Source organism: Prinia subflava, chromosome 3 (assembly GCF_021018805.1).
Source record: "Prinia subflava isolate CZ2003 ecotype Zambia chromosome 3, Cam_Psub_1.2, whole genome shotgun sequence".
In the NCBI taxonomy this organism is placed as follows: domain Eukaryota; kingdom Metazoa; phylum Chordata; class Aves; order Passeriformes; family Cisticolidae; genus Prinia; species Prinia subflava.
This window is the reverse complement of record NC_086249.1, coordinates 104,201,513-104,213,904: the sequence shown is the minus strand read 5'-3', so window position 1 is coordinate 104,213,904 and position 12,392 is coordinate 104,201,513. Positions and strand designations below refer to the sequence as shown.

The 12,392-nt window shown below is 41.2% G+C and overlaps 1 protein-coding gene across 1 annotated transcript in view; it reads right to left on the bottom strand.

The window, feature by feature from the left end:
* The window catches only part of DSCAM (DS cell adhesion molecule), a 453,735-nt gene that overhangs the window by 9,309 nt on the left and 432,034 nt on the right, over positions 1–12,392 (bottom strand). Inside the window, exon 32 of the mRNA XM_063393172.1 lies at positions 9,896–10,198. Within this exon, the coding sequence (XP_063249242.1) occupies positions 9,896–10,198 (303 nt within the window). The remainder of the gene's footprint in view (positions 1–9,895; positions 10,199–12,392) is intronic.

Below are 12,392 nucleotides of genomic sequence, written 5' to 3'. Positions count from 1 at the left end.
TTCCATTTTCAGGTGTCGTAGTGCCAGCTCTCCTGTAGAGCTCAGATTGCACTCAGGTCCTCTTGGCACAGGGGAAATAACAGAGCCTGACATCAGTTAAATCAGGACTGGTTGTAAATGTCTGCAAGGACCTTAAGGCAGGGCTGGATGTGTTCTTGTCTCATGGAAACCTCTGCTGCTGGTTACCTTGGGCTGGCTGACAGCAAAAGTCACACACACTGTGTCCCAACACTGTGAAGGGAAAAGTATTTGGCATTTTCAAAATTAAAAATCTAGTTTTTTGTAGAAGTGAGGTTCAAGTTAGGGACACTCAACAGAAGTGCTCTAAAATATCTGTTGTGGTAATTGAAGTGGACACAGCATCTTTGGTTTGATTTGGGACTTTTGCTGGTAGTTTGAACAATTTAATATTGAAGTTACGACTCTAAGAACATGAAACTACCTGAAAATTTACTGATAAATGTAACCCTTGCTTAAGGCATAAAACTCTTCAGTAACTACAGCTCAATCAAATGTGTCTAAAGCTACAGACAACATGGGTAGTCTAACAGCTGCAGCTTTTATTTATATATACATATATATGTGTGGACCACAAAGCAAATAATCCACTTTGGAAAACCAGAGTTAAATGGAAATTTTTTAAAAAATTCACTTTTAATAAGAAAGTTCTAATCAAAAGATAGGAAATGTTGCTAATCAAAAGATGGGAAATGGGCATTAGAAAAATATAGAAAGAATAGGAAAAAAACCCCATGAACATCTTGAACCAGCACAGTTTGGGATGCTGGGTTTTTTTCCAAAGGCAGTGTTAATTTTCAAATTAAAAAAAAAAAAAAATAAATTAGGAAGCAACAGGAAAAGGTGATTTTGCTGCTACACACCCCTCACAGAGTCTTTGAGGAATTGGTACCACTTGTTTCTCTCCTCTAATTAAAAAATATCTCCCTAACATCACTGTATCACTGATTCATAGGTGGCAATTGTACAAATAATTTAGATTACTTTCATCACAGACTCACAGAAGGGTTTGAGTTGGATGTTAAAGGCCATTTAGTTTCAAACCCTCCCACTATCCCAGGTTGTTCCAAACCCAGTCCAGCCTGGCTCTGAACACATCCAGGGCTGAGGCAGCCCCAGCTTCTCTGGAAAACCTGTTCCAGTGCCATCAGTGACTTGAATTTATGTTGCAGACGTTTTCTGTAGTACCTAAAATGGAACTTCCACATCACAATTGCACAGAAACCTTGTAACTGAACAGCTGCCCTATTTAAACTCAAGATTCACACCGATATCGTTTTCCTTTCTGATCTCAGAATATTTCAGCTTCTGATCTGAACCTGTTTAAGTTCATTTTTATTGTACTGGCAATGTTAAAAAACTTGCAGTGTGAGCCTTCCTGTCTGCAAATCCACCGGAATAAAAATGAAAGCCAATGATATCAAGTATGTTGTCACATCAAATTAAATGCAGAATTAAATGGTTTTCATCCCTGCAGAACATTCAGCTTTTCTCAGCCGAAGGAGAAAAAGCTCCTGGTACTCCACAGAAATAAAACCTGAGACAAGATAAAGGCAATTTCCTCTCATCACTGATGTGCCATTTCTAGGATAAGCAGCAAATGGCACAGTCTGTCTCTTTGTGACATGCTCCTGCTTTTCCAACAGTGCAGCAGAAAATAAAAAGAAGGTAGTCTGTGCACAGAAGGATTTAATATGGAAACATTAGTGATGCTCATCTAAGGGAGTAATTTCAGAACGCATCATAGAACTATATGTACAAGTTAACAGTCATGCTAAGAGTATTTACTACTATTAAAAATGTAGGCAAGAAGGTTTTTTCCCCACTCTGTGCCTGTCCTTCTGTTTTTCCACCTGCTTATTTTGATTTTTCTCCTTATGTACTTCTCTCAAAACTGGATCTTGGTCTCCCACTGTAGAGTCAGGATGGTGATTTCTTTGCTCTGTATACACATGATATACAGTGTGTGCATACACATTCCTATTTTCTCATATATATTCTATTGTATTTGATACCAGACAGGGCAAATGTAAAACTAAAACAGGAAACAATCCATATCTCAGCCTTTGTGTGCTCTGCTGTGAGATTTCTGAGCAACAACAACAGAAGGATGCATAAATTCATCTGTATCTCCAAGAAACTCAGTTTTGGATCTGGAAATTGTGGAATTAATGGAATTATTCCCCATTTTCAGCCAAGGCAGGATAATATAACAAGGCATGGGGAAAGGAGGCTAAAGGTGAGCTGTCAGGACCCAGCCTTTGCTGAATCCCCAGTGAATTTGTACCGGATTCAGTCACACCACGGCCGGTGGAGCTCTGTCAGCAGCTTTCCAGCAGAAACCCATCCCTAAATAAACTCCAATCTGTGTCAGAGGGAAAGAACTCCTTCAACTCCTTCACCCTTGAACTCACAGGGCAGTGGAAAAGGGTTCACCTCTCGGGTTGACACTGGAAAAACATTGTGCCTTCTATTGCTGCCTGCTTCTTATTTTTCTCATTATGCTAAGCAGCTTATTTTTAGCTGCAGCGACTGAATTCTGGAAAAGAAGATTTGTTTCTTGACTTGGGTGTTTAAAACAACATTTAGGCACTGCAGGTGATAGCCAGACTGCATTTAAGGGACCCTTGTAAATCTTTTAATAAAGTACTTGCATTCTTTAGCTCAAGGCTTGTCTGCATGTTAAGGCTTTGCTGTTCAATCATCAGGATTAGTCAAAACAGCGAGAAACTTCTAAATTGGGTCAAGAATACTAATTAAGGCATTTGAAAAACTGAGGGAACCTGATCATTCAGCAAAGCTGGAGAGGTTAAATCAGTATTTTTTCCTAGTTAATATGCAGCAGGTTTAAGAGTTAGACTTGGGCTGCTGGACCGAGGTGCCCAGCTGTAAAAACCCAAAAAGTGTCCAAATCTGGATGGTGAGGGCTTGGTTGAGAGCAGTCCCGGCCTGGCCTTGGGCTGATGTTAAAAGGCTTTTTCAGGTGGCCAAATCTCCTCTGGGATTTGGGGGCCAAGGAGAAGGGCTGGAAGATGGAGAGGAGAGAAGAACACAAGGACAGCAGGAGGAAAGTGCTTCCAGGGGAGCAGGGGCTTGAGGAAGGGGAGCTCCTGCTTTGTGCAGGTGGGAGAACCCAGGAAAACACTCAGGTTCCCTGTGGAGGAAAGGAGTGTCCCTGACATCTTCATGGCTGTGAAATCAGTCCCTGGAAAATCTTTTTATCAGAGTCTGCCTCTCCAAAAATGCCGTTTGTCCCCACTCACGAGCAGGTTTCTTTCCACACCGGTTCCTTTCACCAGCTGAAAGTTTGTGGAGGAAGTTCTGAGATATAAAAGCTTGGGATGGTTTAAATGGATTTCCAAAACTACTAGTCTGATACACCCCCTGAGAGACATTTCTTCTCTGGAATTGTATTTGGGATGCTTTAGTCCTTCAGGGGTTTTATATTCTTGTGGTCTCTCCCCACTTTTGAGGAGGTGGGATGGTCAAAAATTACCTTGAACTTGTCATGTCAGGTAGAGAAATTCCTGGTCCAAGTCAAATGAACACTTAAGGACAATGTCATATCTAAACAAAGGTTCTTTTTACTGCGGATTAGCAAAAGAGAAAAACATAATTGGGGGTCTGACTTTTGCAGTGCCCCTGTGGGAAAGAAGGCTTCTGCAAATTGAGAGAAATTAAAATTTTCTAGATATTTCCCCTTCAAGCCCTCGTCAGATGTTATTTCTTCCAAGCATGAACTCCATTGCCAGGGGATGCAAGTAAGTGGTCTGTCCACAAAAGAACCCCAGACATAAATAGCACTTGGGATGCAAAAAATATCAAAATATTTCCCAGTTAATAGCGGTTCTTTACTCCAGCACAATAATTTAGGAGTAAAGAGAAGGAAAAAACCCAACAGGCTTCTTGGCTGAGGCTATTACTGAGATTTAAAATTATAATAATAAGAATCTATTTTTAATAAACTGCTGCAGCAATGTTTATTGCAGTGAAGAATAATTGTTATGATAACTGAATTTGTGATTATTATTCTTAAAACAGAAAAAAAAGGAACATTATTATAAAACTCTTTGAACCTCTACAATTATCTTCCATTTTTCTACATTACAGACTCTTTGATGGCACAGTGGGAGGTAGGAAGTGAGTGCATTTCTTTCCAGTTTCTGTCCCTTTTTTGGAGGATGAGGGACTGACTCATTTGACAACCTCACAGGTAAACTTGGGGTTACAAATTTATGAATATTTATATGAAAAATTGCCTCGGTTTTGCTCTGCTTAGATGATTTCTTGAGGACCTGATCTTACTAACCAATGTAGTTAATGGCAGCTGTGGGGAGGAGAGCAATAATCCAAATCCCAAACTTCTGGGAGTTTTGATGCTGAGAAAGATGCAATGAAAACAATGTGTTGCCATCATTTTTACAGCTTGAAGGATTTTAACACTGCTCAGGAGCTAAGAAGACCCACTTTTGTAAAGGACGCGATTTATCCCACACCTTTAAAATCCTGCTGGGCTGCTTTTACTGCTTCAATTTTCAATTTTAAGGTGCCTCCTGGGACACATGACTGTTCTGATGGCTCCCTGAAAAATGTCACCATCTACAGTCGGTCACCTTCAAGGTCTGGGCAGATCAGGGCTGACAGCTCCGTGCAGCCCACAAAACCTCATGTGCAGCTCTGCATCCATCCCTTCACTTTTTGGAAGCTGTGCAGAGGCTGCTGTTAAGCAGCAATTCCAGTTTGCTTGGGGGTTTGTAATGTGATACTGTAAAAGGGAAAATAATGGTGGGGTTGTTATAATGATGAAGCACGAACTATAAATAATCACAGAATCTCAGATGGTTTGGGTTTCAAGGGACCTTAAAGGCCATCCAGTGCCACCCCTGCCATGGCAGGGACACCTCCCACTGTCCCAGGCTGCTCCAGCCCCAGTGTCCAACCTGGCCTTGGGCACTGCCAGGGATCCAGGGGCAGCCACAGCTGCTCTGGACAATCTGTTCTAATCTTATCTTTTCCCAAAAATCTGCTTGGGTTGTTATAAAGATCGTAACATAAGAATGTGTGGGACATGCTTTCAAAACATTAAATGTAGGAATTGAAAAAAGAAAAAATCTTATTTTCATGTTCCATTTCCTGTAGCTATGACTTTTGAAAACTTGGAGAAACTTTTGAATTTTTTTTTTTTTTAATTGAAGACTGTTTAAAAAGAAGTTTTCTATATACTTGTAAGTTTTGGCCTGGTGTGAGGACAGTGATGCAGAAAACATCTACAGCTGCTTGCACCATCAGCTAAAGTGTCCTCCTGTCTAGGAGAGCTGGTTGATATTCAAGGATCACCTTCTCCAAGGTCAGTGAGCACAGAATCAGACAAAAATTCCAGGAGGCCTCTATGATGAACAAAAAGCTCCTGGCAAAACTCAGACACAGAGAGGGAGCACCTAAGAGGGTGGAAGCAGGCAAAAATAACCCCGTGGGAATACAGAGGCATTGTCCAAGCATTCAGAAACGTGGTTAGGACAGCTCAGGCCTAGCTGAAGTTGAATCTGTCCAGGGATGTCAAAGAAAACAGGAAAGCCTTCTGTAAATTTATAGGTGACAGCAGGAAGGGCAGGGGAAATGTGGGCCAGTGCTGCATGGATCCTGCTGACACAGGATGTGGAAAAGGCTGAGACCCTGAGTGACTTATTTGCCTCAGTCTTCCCTAGCCAGAGCAGCCTCCAGGAATGCCAGCTCCAAGAGATCAGAGGAACAGTCTGGAGCAAGAACTCAGCCCTGGTGGAGGAGGATCAGCTCAGGGAATAATTAAGCAAACTGGATCCATGTAAATCCGTGGATTTTGATGGAATGTGCCTCCAACTGCTGAGGGAACTGGTACATGGCACTGAGGCCACTGTCAATAGATTTTGATTGATCATGGTGATTGGGAGAAGTGCCTGAAGACTGGAGTAAAGCAAATGCCACTCCTGTCTTCAAGAAGGGCAAAAAAGAGGATGCAGGAACCAAGCAGCATCTCAGCCTCATCTCCATCCCTGGGAATTCACCAGCAAACTCCATTGTTACCTTCTGTGATTTTCATTTCAGCTTTGCCATTGGGTGGATTCATTTGCAAATGCCCCACTTATCAAAATAATTTTTTCTAACAGTCTTTCTTCAGACTGTTGGGAATTATTTTGAAAAACAAACAGTACTTATTGCAAGCTTTTGAAACTTTACTGCAACCATAAGATGCAACAGTTTGAAAAGGGAGGTCAGAAATTAGGCAGGAGGAGGCAGAAGTGATTGAAAGTGACATTTTCCCAGGTTTGGGAATTGGCTGAGAAGAAAATCAAAGCACCATGAAAACAGGTAAAAGTCCTCTTGAAAGAAAAGATTTACCTCAAGGAAGAATAAAGGTGTGCTGAAGCAGCACAGTGATTTATCTCAAATGTTCTCATCTACTGAAAGCAAATACCTTAAGTTTGTTTATTTCTTTGCCACATCCTTAAATGGAGAATGACTTTGATAAATTGTATTTGAATTACTAATTACCTCTGGCAAATTTCTGAAGCGGTGGGCAAAAGAAGAAAGATTCCAAGTAAGTGTTTCCTCACTGACTTGAAAATTAAAATGTTGGCCTGTCTGCTACTGCTGAAAGTTCTTTCTATCCATATGTTTTGTTTAAAACCCTTCATAAAGTGACCTTTAATAATGCATTATTCAATATTTATGGGCCAACATTCAAATTGCCCCACTGGAACACTCAATTATTCTTTCAAGGTAATGAAGCTAATTATTAATTTTATAATATGTTTAATTTCCTTGCTGCAAAGGAAAGCTAAAGCTAATCAAGAAAAGTAGGGAAAAAATAAAGCCATTAAAACTAACAGAGCTAAACATGACTACAAGATTGTAAATCACTGGAGGGGCCCTAAGGTTATTCCAACCCTGGAAGATTTTTTACTCAAGCACAGGGACCAAATTTTTGTTCCATCTGCCCTTAAGAAAATCAGCTTTATATGGAATATATTAGAATATTTCCAAATACTAAATATGCATAAGTAATGTATTTGGAACATGAAAGGAAAGAGAGCAAGATATTTGTTAAAAAAAATGATAAAAAATATTTGTTGACTGCTTGGAAGGAAAGAGTTCAGTTTTGACCTAGCTGTGAATGCAGATGCTTCCCTTTAGCAGAGCAGGGACAAATATTTATCTTACTTCTTTGGAGTTAGAAATGAAAAGTATTTCTATCTTTATCTATTTCTACAGCTCCTGGGTTTGTGGTTCTACTCTGTGACTACACAGAAATCAGCAATTTCTCCCACTACTTTATTTCTTAACTTACTTTCCCTCTTATCTATCTGTGTGACACACTAATTTCCTGCCTTGAGTATTGTAACTGTCAACCTTCTGCTTGGGCTTTTTCTTCCCACATTTTTCTTTTAGCTTTCTCCAGCCAAATCCTTGATGCTTTCTTTTCAGTATTCCTGTTTTTTAATGACCTTTCCTGGTCCCACTGTCTCCCTTCCATTCCTCTGTCCTCACAACCACTGCTTGTTTTGGTGAATATCAAACAAAAGATCCTCCATAGATTATTCATGGCTCTTTTTCACATAGGTGAGCTCCACTGATTACTTTCTGTGGATCTGGGTAGCAGCACTCACACTGGCAAATGTATATACTAAGATAAAATAAAATAAAATAAAATAAAATAAAATAAAATAAAATAAAATAAAATAAAATAAAATAAAATAAAATAAAATAAATCAAATCATGTTTTCAGAAAGCAAACAAATATAATTATGCCTTTTTCCCATTTGAATCCTACTCTGCTGTGTCACATCTTTTATCCTGTAACCAAGACTGACAAATCATCTGAGATTTTATAACCTGCTTGATCTCAGGGTACCACAAATAACCTGCCTGTGCTGTTGGGAACTAAGGTATCAGTAGAAACACCATGTTTGTGATCTGGAAATTTGATTGAGCCCAAGAGTTGGATGTACCTCAAGTACTTCAGTCAGCAAGGGGCTGAAATCTTAATTTTCTCTTTTTTTTTTTTTTTTTCCCTCCCGATTTAGATATCCTGAATTTCATATTAGGTGATGTCAAAGAGAGAGAGTGGAACAGCTCCAGGAGATCACCAAAGGGTTGTTACAAGCCTGACAAGCCACAAGGCAGAAGGGACAAGCACATCTCCTGCAATCTGTCTTTATGAGCAGTTAATGAGAGCCAACTTTTGCTCCCCAGCACGAAGCAGCGCAGTGAGACACGGTTTATTAGAGGCTGGTTTGAGCTGGAGATGGGCAGATGCTCCCACATATGGTCTTATTTATCCCAGAAGGGTCAATGGCCTGGTGGCTGCAACTGTGAGGAGTGGATTTGATGGCTCAGCCAGCCTCTTTCTGCTCCTAAATTCCCCTGTTTTCTGTACATGGGAGGATATGCTCACATGTTCCCTTAGCTGGGACTGATGCCTTAGGATTTTAGCTTTTATATTTTACATATATTTGTAATCCTGCAATTCTTCAGTGTATAACTCTAGACTCCATATAGAGTGTGAGCTACTGCCCTCCCATTTTGGTTCCCATAGATCAGACACAATGATTCCTCTCTGTCCCAGGCCCCGAGAAATGTAAACGAAAGTGAGATGGAGGGGAAGCAAATTTGGGGTAAATGACTTCAATACCTGAAGCTGTAACTGGAAGATTAACCCCCAATGTGCAAACTGACCAAACTTGTCGCCCTGATTTTTTCAGCCTTCTGATGTTTTTATAGTTTCTGAATTCTCTCTCACGCACGTGTTATAAATAGAAGTAGTGCTTATGTTAACAACAAGTACGTTTTTCATTCCTCTCTTGAGGAGGGGACAACTGAGGGACTTTTGGTTTGACCAGTGTGGTTGGAGAGGTGGCAATCTTACCCTCCAATCCATGGGTGAAAATACAATATATACTGGAGTCAGATAATAAAGGTGTGGCTTTTGGACGGTGTTTGCGTCCTTCATTTTGTGTCCTATTGTGACACAAACTCATAAAAGGGGGAAAACCCGTGAACCATCGTTCGTTTTGGGTGTAGCCCCTGGGCTGGCTTCATCTGCCTGAAACGCACCTGAAGGCCCTTCAGTAAATATCTTTTTATTTCCTTAATTTATTTATCTTTTTTTTCCCCCTTGTCCTGGGGTGACAGGACATTTTCATGCTTTGTATCCCAAATCGTGTGTTTCTGTTTCCATGTTCTCAGTTTGTTTTGTCTATAGCTGAGCCCCTCCCCTGGCTGCTGGCTTTTTGGCTTGCTTGCTGCTAGCTTTAGGCTGCTTTGCTGGCTTTGCTCTCTTGCTTTCTGCTTTTTTGCTTGCTTTTTGCCATTTTTCTGCTTTTGTGTTTCCCCTTCTTTCCTTCCTCCCTTCCCTGAAGACATCGGACCTGCTTCAGGCCCTGATTCGGAAACGTCAAGGGAAAAACCCCCGGAGTCTGCACCTGAGAGAAGCTTTGGCACCCTCCCCAGCAGAGACTGCTCACCCTCTCTTGGACTGGTGAAAACATTTCTTGTCATCTCGGACTGTTTTTCTTGTGTTGGGGAGTGGTTTTTTTTGTTGTTTCTTAATAAACAAGTTTTTTCCACTTTTCCTCTGAGGAAATTCCTCCCGAACCCGGTGGTGGGGGAGAGAGTTGTGGAGATTTTCCCCTAATTTTGTCCTAAACTAGGACACCCCTTTATTTATCTTTTTACTCCCTTAATTTTGTCTGGCCTCTGTTCTCAGGTAGCCCCAAAAAGGAGAAACCCCACTGAATACCTACGGGAGGTATCATGACCCACCCTCCCCTTCTTCCCAGCCTGGCCGTGGGGTGATCTCCTCCCCAGAGGAGGGTCCAGGGGGTTCCTCCTGCTGCCTCACCTGGGCGATGTGCCTTGGGCACTGCCATGTTCATCACCCTCCCTCCGTCCTGGGGCTTGGGCGGCGAGGCGGTGAAGCGGCAGATGCCCGACTCGCTGGGCGTGCTGGACGTCAGGCTGTCCGTGTAGTCGTTGGTCCCTGCCGTGAGCTGCTCCGAGGACGTGTCCGAGATGAAGCACTCCGTGATGGTGAACTTGGCGTGCCTCAGCTGCTCTTCCATCTTGGCGTGCTCGTAGGCCCTGGCCAGCTCTTCGTAGGTGGAGGAGGCACTTTCTGTGGAGACCATGCTGCTCCTCGCCCGATCTGAGCGCCGGGAATGGGAACAACGGGAGAGAGAAAACATCTGAGCAGTCCTTTTTTTTGGGAGGAAAGCCATGAGCACGATATTTCAGAGTAAAGCAGAGAGCCCTTGAAATTATCAAGGTGATTTAAATGAATCTGCTTCAAATGCCTGCACAAGTGTTAGTTTAGTCAGGAACTCGACAGTTACAGATAACCTAAAGTGAAACCTTATCCTGTGAGCAATCTTAGCATTAAATTCATGTTTCTTTTACAAAAAATTACCTTTTCTACATGAAAAATATCACTTTATCAACAAAAAAACCCATTTCTCTAAAACTTAAATGCCTTCAAAAAGGTTTGTGCCTTTTCAAATCCACAAACCAGGTTTAGCAAAATAAGAAACAGCTTCTTTACATTATCTTTTTAATGCATCAGAAATATTTCACTGGGGTTGCACACAGGTTAAAATTGAAAGTCTTTTTGTCCTGTTCCCATCATACCTATATATTTTTTTTTTTTTTTTTTTTTGGAAAGTATTGAGAACAAAGGTCAAATAGGAAGGCAGTAGCTCTCAGATATTGTCTCTCTAGGTACCAGGTAAAACACTAACTCATTTCATTTGGAACAAAGGTCTTCAGAAAGCAATATTTGGCAACTACAGCCTGCAGTCATTCAGTTGCCTTTTTTCAGTGCTGCTGAAGCTAATGGGGGAATTCATATTTGACACGCAGGTTATTATGACGTACAAGCTGTTCTTTTCTCCTGATGAGTTTCTGAGAGTATCAATATTTCTTAAACAACACTGTTATTGAGGATGTAAATGGGTACTGATACATTAAAAAGCGCTCTGGAAATGCAGGGCTCATTTCTGCAGGGACAGAATTGCTGGGCTGTTGCACCCACAACGTTTCTACTCCAGTGGGCTGGAAGAGCAGAGGACTTTGGAAAGTTCCTTGGGCAGAAGTCATGTTTCATCACAGGATCTGTGCAATTTCAGACATTGTTGGTGATATTCAATAAACAGGCACAGTGTACTAGCTAATTCATAAAAATGGACCTCCTGCAGCAGCCAGAGGCAAGTGTGTCGTTATTGCAAATCTTTATCTTCTTTATTACGTGCCTGCACCCCTGCATCAGTTTTCATTGTGCACAAAAAACGATACTCCTGCCACTTTTAAACAGGACCATCCATTATTTAAAATGACAAGTACTTCTGCAAGATGCTGTAACTTGCTTAACATTTGGAGCTGACCAGAACTAAGCAAGGTTTCTTTTCATTTTTCTTTTTTTTTTTTAATTTCTTTCCACCCACAGGAAATATCATTCTGTTTTTCACATTTGATTTGTAAGTCAGGCCTCAGTGATGTCTCCCCACATTTCTGGTCAGCTGAAAACTCCCAGGAGGCACCAGTTGACCAGTGCCATGGAGCAGTGCGTGTGAAGATTGTGGTCATGCCAAGGTCACAGCTTGGTCCAGGACCTGCAGCTTCCCATATCCCATGCCAAGAGGGAGAATATTCCAGAACCAATCTGCCTCAACACCTCCTTTAGATTCGATGAAAGTTCATCCAAGCCCCGGGTGAACTTTACGGAACTTCTTGAACTTCGTGAATACAGATTGATCATGAAATTTCTAATGGCCTCTAGTTAGAACATTAGAACTCGGTCACAGCTATGAACTGCTGCCAGGCATTTCTCCCAGGCTCAAAAGCTACTGCTTTGTAAGCCTGGAATTGTTTTGATAAGTGCTAAATTCTGCCAAATATCAACAGCATCAACCAGCTCTTGAAAACTGAACTCCAGATTGGAGAAGTGATCAAATGTGCACATTAGCTCAATTGATTCTTGAACACATAATTTGGCTACATATGTTTATTTGAAAGTTTTAAACTTCTGAAGCACTTAAATTAAATGGTCTCTGCTCTTTTCCCAGAAACCAAGTGGTGTAATAGAGCTGCTTTTTGGCACAAGAAAACCTTTCTTGATCTAAAGCTTGCTATCCCTTACATAAATCACTGTGAGCTCAAAGGTAGACACAGAGTAGAAAAATAGGCTTGTTAAAATATAGATTATGAAGTCTGTTTACATAATTGGATGTAGTTTATCTACTAAACCACACAGTAAATTTAATTTCTGCACTTTGCCACACGTATTGGAAAATATCCTTGGGTGACAACAGGTTGGAACACATCCAAATGCACCTGAAATCTGGAGT